Source organism: Saimiri boliviensis, chromosome 2 (assembly GCF_048565385.1).
Source record: "Saimiri boliviensis isolate mSaiBol1 chromosome 2, mSaiBol1.pri, whole genome shotgun sequence".
Classification (NCBI taxonomy): Eukaryota; Metazoa; Chordata; class Mammalia; order Primates; family Cebidae; genus Saimiri; species Saimiri boliviensis.
This window is the reverse complement of record NC_133450.1, coordinates 205586691-205599213: the sequence shown is the minus strand read 5'-3', so window position 1 is coordinate 205599213 and position 12523 is coordinate 205586691. Positions and strand designations below refer to the sequence as shown.

General features: G+C 41.8%; 2 protein-coding genes across 3 annotated transcripts in view; one reads left to right on the top strand and one right to left on the bottom strand.

Annotated features, from left to right (window-relative positions):
* INIP (INTS3 and NABP interacting protein) overlaps positions 1-9864 on the top strand; it is a 35276-nt gene extending 25412 nt beyond the window's left edge. For both annotated transcript variants that reach the window (XM_003925224.4, XM_074395184.1), the window contains 2 exons: positions 4244-4334; positions 5879-9864. In XM_003925224.4, the coding sequence (XP_003925273.1) occupies positions 4244-4334; positions 5879-5974 (187 nt within the window). In that variant the 3' untranslated portion in view covers positions 5975-9864. The remainder of the gene's footprint in view (positions 1-4243; positions 4335-5878) is intronic.
* KIAA1958 (KIAA1958 ortholog) overlaps positions 1-12523 on the bottom strand; it is a 213834-nt gene that overhangs the window by 18619 nt on the left and 182692 nt on the right. The window lies entirely within an intron of this gene.

Below are 12523 nucleotides of genomic sequence, written 5' to 3'. Positions count from 1 at the left end.
CATTCTAACTAGAATATTTAATTTCCCTATAGCCTTCTCGGCCTTCAGACTTTTTTTGTGGGGGGATCTCACTCTGTCACCCGCACACCTATGGAGTGCAGTGGCACAATCATAGCTCACTACAGCCTCAGTCTCCTAGGCTCAGGTGATCCCCCCTGAATATCTCACACTACAAGCGCACCCCACCAGACCTGGCTAATTTTTTTTGTTTTTTAGTAGAGATAAGTGAGATCTTGTGTTGCCCAGACTGGTCTCAAACTCCTGGCCTCAAGTGATCCTCCTGCCTCGGCCTCCCAAAGTGCTGGAATTATAAGTGTTTAGCCATGGCACCTAGACCTTATAGCCTTTTTTTTTTTTTTTTTTTTAATTGTTTTGTATGCTTTTTTATTACTGCAGTTGCTGCTAGTGGCCCACTTTTCAATCATTCTGCCAAGTGGATAAAATTTAGGTGGCTCAGACTGTTATCTCTGGGCACAGTGGCTCACGCCTATAATCCTAGCACTTTGGGAGGCCAAGGTGGGGGGATCACTTGAGCCCAGGACTTCCAGAGCAGCCTGGGCAATGTGGCAAGACCCATCTCTACAAAAAATACAAAAAATTAGCCAGGCATGGTGGTGCATGCCTGTGGAGGATCACCTGAGCCCAGGAGTTTGGGGCTGCAGTGAGCTGTGATTGTATCACTGCACTCCAACCTGGATAATAGAGTAAGACCTGTCTCAAAAAAAAAAAAAAAAAAAAAATCCATTATCTCATTTAGCCACCACCCTGTCTTTTTTCTCTTAAAGCAATTGCCTATACTCATCTTTACTTTCTCACTTATTCATGCCTCAACCCACTGCAGTCTGGCTTCCAGGCCCTCCATCAAAGAAAATGTTCTTGCCTAGGTCGCTTGTAACCTTCCTGGGCTAAATCTAGCAGACCAGAGTCTCTTTCTTATCAGACATCTTAGCGTTATTTGACACCACTGATCACTCTCTCCTTCTTTTTATTTTTATTTTTTTATTGCATTTTAGGTTTTGGGGTACATGTGAAGAACATGCAAGATTGTTGCATAGGTACACACGTGGCAGTGTGATTTGCTGCCTTCCTCCCCTTCATCTATATCTGGCATTTCTCCCCATGCTATCTCTCCCCAACTCCCCACCCCCCACTGTCCCTCCCCTATTTCCCCCCAACAGACCCCAGTGTGTGATGCTCCCCTCCCTGTGTCCATGTGTTCTCATTGCTGGACAGGGAAAATGTGGTACTCTCTCCTTCTTAAAGTACTCCCGGTCCTTGGTTTCCATTTGCTCACTCTAAGAAAATTAAAAACAGGAGGAGACTACCTTGATTTCTTTTGCAGACATTTCTCCATTTGTCCCTTGAATGCTGACAGCCCTTCGGATTCTGTTCTAGACAGGCTTCCCAGTCGGCCTCCTTTCACTGGGCAGTTACGTCTTTTCCCACAAGCCGTTATTTATGTGCTAATCACTTCTGCATTTGCAGCTCTAGTCTGTCCTTTCTTCTAAGCACCATCTCTGCCTCCTGGACATCTTTACTTTGATGCCCACAGGCATTTTAAATGTAGTATGTCCCAAACTGAACTCATTCTCCCTCCCCACTCTCCAGCAACTACTGAATATTCTTGTGTATCCTGTCTTAGTAAAGGGTTCAGGCTACCATCTAGTAGTTACAAAGTCAGAAATGTGAGCTTCAATTGTTTACCATTCCCTTTCACTTTCATCTGCAAGCATTTATCATTCTCTTGTGTTTATACTTTGAATGGTGTCTCATATCTGTCCATTTTCTTCATTGCTACTGATGCTATCCTGATTGCTGGCCACTCTCATTTCTTGTCTCAATTATTATAACTGCTTCAAATTTCCTGTGGTCTTATGCTTCTTGAATACATTCATCAGTTGTGTCATTTAGGAAGCTTTAATCAGGAAGTAACAGAAATGTAACGAAATTGGCATAAACATTAGGGTATCTGTTAACCAGGAGTGTGAAGATAAGGTAGTTCCAGAGTGGCTTACTTCAGTGGCCACAATATCATTAGAGATACAGCTTTATTCATCTTTCCTTTGTCAGTGGCTCCCTCAGGTCAGAATATGACTGCAGTGGCTTTGGCATCACCCCACACTGAGCCACCTGCAGAGGCAAAAGCCTGAAAGATTCCTGTGATATGTCCCATTTGTAAGAGTGAGGAAAACACTCTTATAAGCCTTCCTGTAGACACCTATCAAGTCTGGTTGCCCAGATTATGTACCTTTCTCTTGCCTAAACCAGAAACCAGCTAGGGGAATGACATTGTCTTATACCAATCAAGGTCTACCACCTGGGGCGTGAGCCTGGCCTGCCCTGAAGCACGTGACCACTGAAAGATAATTGAACCAAATTTTGGTTCCATTAACAAGGAAGAAAGGAGATAAACAGCTGTTGAGGAGGTGGCCAGCACTATCTGCCACGGTAGTGGTCTTTCTGAACTACGGGGTGATAGTTCTTTTTTTTGAGACAGGGTCTTACTCTGTCACTCAGGCTGGAGTACAGTGGCACAATCTCCTGACCTTCTGGGCTTAAGCAGTCCTCCCATCTCAGCCTCCCGAGTAGCTGGAATCGCAGGCACATGCTGCCACACCTGGTTAATTTTATTTTTTAGAGACAGGGTGTCACTATATTGCCCAGGCTGATCTTGAACTCCTGGGCTCAAATGATCCTCCTGCCTTGGACTCCCAAAGTGCTGGGATTACAGGCAGGCATGAGCCACGACGCCTGGCCAAGTGGGTGATACTTCTGATCATGTCACTCCCCTGCTGCTTAACACTGGAGGTCTCCTATTACTGTTAGGATAAGGTCTACATTTTATAACATTTTTCAGACCACTATCCTTCTAGATATATTAAGTGTCCTTATTAATTCTCCTGTTATTAACATACATCACACCTCATCAGGATTGCTGTTATCTGTGAGCCTTGTCTTACATGTACCCCTAGTGTTTAGTACAGAGCTATGCATCTAGTAGCTGCTTTAGAATCTGGTAAGTATCTCTAAGTTTGATTATTTATTCATAATAGTTCTACCTATGTAGAACACGGTTATGATAATTTAAGTGTTATTATTATTGGTTTTTTTTTTTTGAGACAGAGTCTTGCTCTGTCGCTAGTCTGGAATGCAGTGGCATGATCTTGGCTTACTGCAACGTCCATCTCCTGGGTTCAAGCAATTCTGCCTCAGCCTCCCAAGAAGCTGGGACTACAGGTATATGCCACCACGCCTGGCTAATTTTTGTATTTTTAGTAGAGACAGGGTTTCACCATGTTGGCTGGTCACAAACAAGTTTAATTATTATACAAACAAAAGAGTATGGTTTTATTGTTGATGAATATCATGTGATTTAACTGTTTTTTAAAATAATGTTAATAGGGATCATGATAAATCATGGTATCTCAAATCTGTTTGAATGTAGGAGACCATAAATTATACATTTTAGGCTGGGCATGATGGCTCATGCCTGTAATCCCAGCACTTTGGGAGGCCTAGGTGGGCAGATCACTTGAGGTCAGGAGTTTGAGACCAGCCTGGCCAACATGGTGAAACCTCATCTCTACTAAAAATACAAAAATCAAATATAGCTGGGTGTGGTTGTGCACACCTGTAATCCCAGCTGCTCAGGAGGCTGAGGCATGAGGATCACTTAAACCCGGAGGCAGAGGTTGCAGTGAGTTGAGATCACGCGACTGCACTCCAGCCTGGGTAAAAGAGTGAGACTCTGTCTCTAAAAGAAAAAAAGATAAAAATTTTTAAAAAGATCATTTAAAATCTCAATAAATAATATAGACTTTCTTTATATAAACTAATGTAGATAGTGAGAGAAAAGAAAAAATATTTATTCTGGGAAGTCTTTTTTACCCCTATAAAGAATATATAATGAAAAGTTGTGATTCAGAAGTAAGGACATCTCTTTAAGAGATTTATTGTATAGCATACTGACTATAATTGATGATACATACTTGAAAATTGCTAAGATAATAGATCTTAAATGTTCCACAACCAAAGTATGTGAGGTGATGGATATGTTAATTAGCTTGATTTAACCATTTCACAGCATATACATATATTAAAACATCACATTGTACACTGGAAATAGATGCAGTTTTTGCCAAGGATACCTCAATTTAAAGAAAGAAGATAATTTACTACCATCCAAAAAAAAGTAAGGATGTTTCTGTCTTAAGCAGCCAAGTAACCAAGATTCCCATTTTAGCATTGCACTCTCGAGACCATCCCTTAATAAGGACTTCCGGGATCACGCTGAGCAGCAGCATATTGCAGCACAACAGAAAGCAGCTTTGCAGGTGAGCAAAGTGTACTGACATTCTTGCCTCAGTGGAGATTTCCTGGGTCTTAGAAGCCAGCACATAGTTATTGTCTATTTCAGTGGAGCAATATCAATAAAAATGTTCCACACATAATTGCAATGGTTTGCTGATGTTCAGTCATGCCCAGAGGACTTCAAGGACCAGTGCAGCAGTAATGAAAGTATCTTTTATGGTGCTGACTTGGTCATGATTGATTCTGTGCTGTACATGTCAAGGGATTGCTTGTGCACAAAAGAATTTAGGATATTTGGATGGACAGGAATGATCTTAAAAATGGAACTGGCTAGTTTAATAGTACATGCACTTTTTTCAAATCTATCATGTCATTACATCCTATGATAGTTGTATTGGTTTATTGTTGTTGCCTGGAATTTTTTTATAATGCTCAGCACAACTGTTGTATAGGAAATGTTTAAAAGCTCACTCTTACTATAGGACTAGGAACGTGATGCTTCATCAGAATAACAAAATCTTCTTCAGAGTAATAAATAGTCTTAGTGTTACAGTCTCATCTTGAATAGTTTAAGATTTCCAGAGACTTTGGACAAGACTTTTTTTTTCCCATCAGTATAATTTAATCACTTATATTTTTAAAACTTAGAATCCCAGAATTGGAAGGAAAATTATGAAGACCATCTCACTTTATTTTATTTTATCTATTTTTTAGAGACAGGGTCTCATACTCTGTCACCCAGGCTGGAGTGAGGTGGTGCCATCATAGCTTACTATAACCTCAAACCCCTGGGTTCAAGTATTCTTGCCTCAGCCTCCTAAATAGCTGAGACTACAGGCACGTGCCACTGTGCCTAGCTAATTTTTTATTTCTTTTAGAGTTGGGGTCTCACTGTGTTACCCAGGCTGGTCTCAAACTCCTGGCCTCAAGTGATCCTCTCACCTCAGTCACCCAAAGTCTTGGGATTACAGGTATGAGCCACCATTGTCCAGCCCTCCATTCACTTTAGATGACCTAAAAAGTCTTTTTTTTTTTTTCTTTTAATGACAGAGGGAAGTTACTGGTGGTTTTCTGTTATTTACATTCTAACATTCTCTACAAAATGTTGGTATTTTAATCGTCAGTAATCTCACTGCCTTTCCCCCCCTCTCCTTCTAACTACTGCCCCTTCTTTCTCAAGTTCCTGATTTGTTGACCAAGATCAGAGTATTTTGGGATCTTTGATACTCGTTTTCCTGACTTGAAGGAACAAAACAACTCATGTCTGACTCATTTATTGACTGAGGAGGGTCAGAGGGTAGATAGAGAGGATGATAATTGAGCACCTGTTATTTGTTAGCACAGATTCTCTATGACTGTCCATTTCTTGTATATTTAAACACAACCAGCAGCATAAGAACTGGTTTTAAGATAAATTCCATCTCACCCATAACAATTAAAAATAAATGAATAAACAATTAAATTTGGTCTCAAGCATTCAGAAAGAATAAGTAATTTTAATGCCTTGGTGAAGAATTGTGACTCTATTTAATAGCTTAATTGCCTTTTTTAAAAAAAATCTTTTCAGCATGCTCATGCACATTCTTCTGGATACTTCATAACTCAAGACTCTGCATTTGGGAACCTTATTCTTCCTGTATTACCTCGCCTTGACCCAGAATGAAGAAAATATTTGTGATGAGAAAGTGACTTTGTAATATCAAATGCCAAAGCTACTATCATTCAGTGCTAGATGAACTGTGACTTTCAGAATTTTGGTGAACTCTGCTATTTTTTGTTTGTTTAAAAGAAAGGAATGTGGAGGTGAAAGCAGAAGAAAGGATAACCAGGATGATGAGAGCTGTGGAAGCTGCGTTGTCCAAGGAATCGATTATGTACCGTGACTGTAACTTTTTTTGTAATGCTGTTTAACTCTCAATCAGACTCTGAATTGGATGGTCACAAAGTCAGTCCCCAACCCCTAGCAAGTTTGACTGAATATATCATGTCCACAGTAGATTTTCAAGAATCATTTATAGTACTTAACTTAAAAGAAACAAGGGTGCTTTTAAAAAATGAACCAATAGGCTTAAATCAGTTCCATCCATATTTTCTATTTATAGGATTGGTGTCAGTGTAACTTTTGAGTTTATAGTCAACATGTATCATCCTGAAATATTCTTTCTGAATCATAACTACTTCCCCCTTTCTCACTTTAAAGCAAACCCCAAGAATCAATTACTAACCAGTCTTAACCATCTTTTATAAACATATGCCCTTATAAATGATGTGACTAAATGCAATTAAAACTAATAGGAAAAGTGGTGGTTTTTGTACATCCTCTTACTTAGTGTCACCACATAAATGGTGAGTTTGTGTGGTTCTAGTGTCCATTTTTGTTCTAACGGAAAACGTAATGGCCGGGCATGGTGGCTCACGCCTGTAATCCCAGCACTTTGGGAGGCTGAGGCAGGCAGATCACTGGAGGTCAGGAGTTTGACACCAGGCTGGCCAACATGGTGAAACCCTGTCTCTTACTAAATACAAAAATTAGCCAGGTGTGGTGGCGCTCGCCTGTAATCCCAGCTACTTGGGAGGCTGAGGCAGGAGAACCACTTGAACCCAGGAGGCAGGGGTTGCAGTGAGTCAAGATGGAGTCACTGCACTCCAGCCTGGGTGACAGTGAGACTTCATCTCAAAAAAAAAAAAAAAAAAAGAAAAGAAGAAACTTATCACGCAAGTTGAGCTCCTTTTTAATTACTTTAAGTAGGAAGGAGTTAGGTTAAGAAAGTCTCTCAATATGACCCATCTTTAGCAGTATCTGGGGTGCTTATTTAAATATGCAGTCGCATTACCCTACCCTAGTCCTACAGAATTAGAATCTGATTCAAAATAAAGACCAAAAACCATGAAATAGAGAATTTTATGAAATATCTTGTACAAATTTTCATGATATATTTATACAGGCATGGGTTTGTAGATCCCTGAAACTTAGAGGTCACTTAGCTAAAATCTACATTTCTTTTTAACTTTTAATAGGATTGAAATGACATTTTACACTGTATCATAGAGTATTTTATATAACTTTTTGTAACTGACCTCATCTTGGCCTCGAGTCCCATCCTCTCTGGTGGTAGAGTAAAACTGAAAATTCCAGTTTGGGTCAATATTTAGTGAAAGTTCTACTTTCTTTTCAGAGAGTTTCTTCTCCCCCTTCTTCCTTAGATATTATCACCAAACACACAGCCCCATCCTACTCAAACCAAGGGAAGCAAGGGTGGACAATTCTAGAATTGGCTGTGCCATGTAGGTTTTTTTGAGAATTTGAACTGATTTCCTTCATTTTGATGAGGTGGCAACTGTCCCCATTGTAATGGTCACCATTACAGCGAGGGCAGCCTTACTTCTGCCACTGCAGAGCTCCTCAGGGGGCCTCTGGCTCCTGTCCTTCCTCAGGTCCATCCAGCTACTCCTTGGGCCTCCTTATGGTAGCCCTCATGGTCTTGAATTAATTTCACTAGGCTTCTGTTCTCTGTGATCTACAACATAAGTGACATGGTTCTAAATCTGTCTCTAGGGAGATAACAGATTAGTATATTTTCTACACTATTGAAGCCTCTACCTAATGTATGACTTTTGTAGCTCAGGTAAAGAGACCTTTTTACCAGTGGTATCCTTTCTAGTCTGTTAGCCTTTTAATTAGATGTGGTCTAAATCCTGGCTAGGAAGCACTTCTCTCCACCCCTCTGCTTTGAGTCACAAATTCCATTCAATTTCCGATGTATTTATTAATACCTACAGATAAAGCACTGTGCTTTGGGGGACACAAAGGTGACTGGCACCTGCTCTTTTAGGAGGTCACAGTGCAGAGGATCCTATTCTGGTATACCAATAGTGTGTCCAAGCCACAGCCTGGGCAACATAGCAAGACCCCTGTCTCTACTAAAAATTAAAAAAAGATTGGCTAAGTGTGCTGGTGCATGTGTATAGTCCCAGCCACTTTGGAGGCTGAGGTGAGAGGATTGCTTGAGTCTGGGAGGTCAAAGCTGCAGTGAGCCATTATTGCACAACTGCACTCCAGCCTCGGCAACAGAGTGAGACCCTGTCTCTAAATCAGGCAAGCCAGAATGCGGTACTGGCCTGAGAGGCATCCTGGAACGTAGTGCGGTCTGGCTAGGCTTAGACATGTTCATGTGATTTTACCTGGCAAGGGATGGAAGAGCTGCTCCACGTGCAGAGCAAGGTTTCAGAATGAGAAGTGCAGGCACCGCAGAGGGCAGGGGAAAGGGCGGCAGTGGACTGGGAAGCCCTCAGGCAGAGTTCAGCATTGCTTCCCTCATTGGGGATGAGTTTCAGGAACTCAGTATCTCTGCATGTTCCTCCCTCTGTAGATGAGAACAGCACATGCTCTGCCTATGTCAGAAATTGTCTAGTATTTTTCAAAGTGCAAGCCTCAACCCATTACTGAGTTGAGAAGCCAACGTAATGGTTTAACAGGATGTGACCAGCATTTAAAAAAAAAATAAAAATAGCTGGGCGCGGTGGCTCAAGTCTGTAATCCCAGCCTTTGGGAGGCTGAGGCGGGTGGATCACGAGGTCAAGAGATCGAGACCATCCTGGTCAACATGGTGAAACCCCGTCTCTACTAAAAATACAAAACATTAGCTGGGCATGGTGGCACGTGCCTGTAATCCCAGCTACTCAGGAGCCTGAGGCAGCAGAATTGCCTGAACCCAGGAGGCGGAGGTTGCGGTGAGCCGAGATTGCGCCATTGCACTCCAGCCTGGGTAACAAGAGCAAAACTCCATCTCAAAAAATAAATAAATAAAAATAAAAAAATAAAAAACATCTTGAGTGTACTGCATGTAGAAATAGGTGGTTTTCCTCTTCAGTCTTCTGTTTCTGTGTGTTCATGTATGTGTATATTTTACTTTGTATTGTTGGTTTTTTAAGAGACAGTCTTGCTCTGTCATCCAGGCAGGAGTGCAATGGCAGAGTCATAGCTCACTGTCAGACTCCTCAAATCCCTGGGCTCAAGCAATCCTCCACCCTTAGCCTCCCAAATAGCTGGGACTACAGGCACATGCCACCATGCCCAACAAATTTTATTTTTGTAGAGACAGCATCTTGCTATGTTACCCAGGCTGGCCTTGAACTCTTGGCCTCAAGCAGTTCTCTGGATCCTTCTACCTTGGCCTCCTAAAGTGCTGAGATCACAGGTGTGAGCCACTGCACCTGGCTTACTTACTTTGTCTATTGTCTGTTCCACTAGAATGTAAAGTCTTGGCAAGAATTTTTGTTTATTTCCTTCTCTTCCTCCTTTCCTTTCTTCCTCTTTTACTTTGTTCACTACTGTATTCCACATAAAATATATTTGGCATATAGTAGGTGCTCAATATGTTAAAGGAAGGAATGAAAGAATTTATATGACTTGAGTTGCAATATAAAATGTATATATTTTTTTTACTGTGAGTTATGTCCGACAAAAAAAAAAAAGCTTTGAAAGCACTTCTAAATAATGCAGATGTCAGTGCTTTGTATGACCCTGGAATAAAAACTGAAATGACTCAGTAATTTCAAAGGCATTTTTTTTTTCCGGAACAATCTATAAGCTGTTTCATTAAGTTGTCTCAGTTACTTGCTTTACTTCGGCAATAGAAGCTCAGCCTTTATATGTGTTTAAAACGTCTTGAGGCAAGGGATTTGGCAAATGTGGTTACATAGAGAACAGAAGATAATAGAGAATCAATTCATTAGTGCAGTTGAAGCCGCTACTGGAATCCCATCAGCGAGCACAAGTCCCATTTCAGCAGCATTAAATGCAACAAGTATTTGCTGAGTGCTTTTCTTTTTCTTTCTTTCTTTTTTTTTTTTTTTTTTTTTTTTTGAGACAGAGTTTCACTCTTGTTGCCCAGGCTGGAGTGCCATGGCGTGATCTTGGCTCACCACAGTCTCCACCTCCTGGGTTCAAGAGATTCTCCTGCCTCAGCCTCCCAACTAGCTGGGATTACAGGCATGTGCCACCATGCCCAGCTAATTTTTTGTATTTTTAGTAGAGACTGAGTTTTGTCATGTTGGCCAGGCTGGTCTCGAACTCCTGGCCTTAAGAGGTCCACCTGCCTCGGCCTCAAGTGATCCACCTGTCTCAGCCTCCCAAAGTGCTGGGATTATAGGTGTGAGCCACCACCGCACCTGGCTGGTCACAGGCTTTTTAAAATGTGCAAATAATGAACATGGACAATGAGGAAGAGGAGAGCAGTCACTGTCCTCAAGAGTCTGACAATCTAGAGTAGATGAGACAAGCACGCTAAAAACTAATCCTGGGAGCAACCTGGAGAGGAGAGAATGGGGACGGGAGCCCGAAAGGACCACTAAAATCTACATCAGAGCAAGCTTGGAACTTGGCTTTCAAGATGAGAAGGTTTCAGCCAGGAGAGACTGAGCAACATTCAAAGCAAAGGAAACACCTGCACAGAGGCAGGAGGAAAGCAGGTTTGGGGCAATTTTACCGAAAGCCCGATTTGGCTGGAGCACAGAGACTTGTATAGGCAGATAAGTGGAAACAAAGCTAACCAGAGGCTAGATTCATTCCAGAGCGTCTGGAATCCCATGGTGTGCCTCGGTATCCAGCTGGGAGATACTCAACATTTTTGGGCATAGGCAGGTACAGAGATGAACCCATCCAGCCCTCATCAGCTCTTGGGAAAGGGGAACGTGTGAGGTACTAAAAGAATGTTACTCTTCATGTCTGCAAATTCAGAGACAGGTGTGTTCTGTTTACATCTGCCTTTCAACTCCAGCCCCGTCTGTCTTTGCTATCTCTTGCATTTAGTTGGGTTCTTCCCCATATTTCTCTCTGCCCACCTCCCTCCCCTCTTTACTTTTCTTTCCTCCAGTTTTCTTCTGTATCTCTACTTCCAAAAGCCTTTTAAGAAGGAAAAAGCGGCTGGGCGTGGTGGTTCATGCCTGTAATACCAGCACTTTGGGAGGCTGAGGTGGGCAGATCACAAGGTCAGGAGATAAGACCATCCTGGTTAACACAGTGAAACCTCATCTCTACTAAAAATATAAAAAATTAGCTGAGCTCGGTGGCATGTGCCTGTAGTCCCAGCTACTTGGGAGGCTGAGGCAGGAGAATTGCTTGAACTCAGGAGGCAGAGATTGCAGTGAGCCGAGATGGTGCCATTGCACTCCAGCCTAGGCGAGAGAGCAAGACTCAGTCTCAAAAAAAAAAAAAAAAAAAATGTATCTTTTCAATGATGCCTTCTTTGACCACCCTAGTTAAAATTTCATCTCCTTTTCCCAGTACACCCTTGCTTAATTTTTCTCTGTGGCACTTAGACCCTTGAACATATAATGTAATTTATTTTATCCTCCTTCTCCATCTAGAATAAAAGTGCTATGCGTGCTGACATTTTTGTGTTTTCTGATAACATTTCTCTATTGCTTAGAACAGTGCCTGGCACATCATAGCAAGTGTTCAAATTTTTTTTTCTTTGAGACAAGAGTTTTGCTTTTGTTGCCCACACTGGAGAGCAATGGTGCAATCTTGGCTGCCTGCAACCTCTGCCTCCCGGGTTCAAGCGATTTTCCTGCCTCAGCCTCCCAAGTAGCTGGAATTATAGGCATGTGCCACCATGCCCGGCTAATTTTTTTTGTATTTTTAGTAGAGACAGGGTTTCTCCATGTTGGTCAGGCTGGTCTAGAACTCTTGACCAAGGTGATCTGCCCACCTTGGTCTCCCAAGTGCTGAGATTACAGGCATGAGCCACTTTGCCCAGCCTGATGTTCAAATGTTTTAATGAATATTTGTTTATGAAAATAATGTTATGAAAATAATGTTCAAAATATTTTAATGAATAAATGAAATCAGTCAGGTGTCCAAAGGGAAAACTGGCATCCTGGTCCCCTGTCGGAGAGTAGACCCTCTCCCCACATGCACATAGACAAAAACTATGCCTGTAATTGTAGGCATCCTTTGACTCCTTGAAGCCAGCCATGGGTCTGGGATTAAAATCTTTCGATCAAAAGGAGGTTAGCTGCTACCTTGATAGATGCTTCTCCAATAAAGTGTTTTGGAAATCTCAATGCCACAGACATTACTGAGTCTCTTGGAGGATCTGGAAGCTTGCAATATTGTAGCAAATATAGTGACGCTGGCAACATAGTTCTGTTAAGAACACATGGGTTGTGCCAGCCCCTTGGTCTTCATTGCTGAGCCTATTAGTTCAAG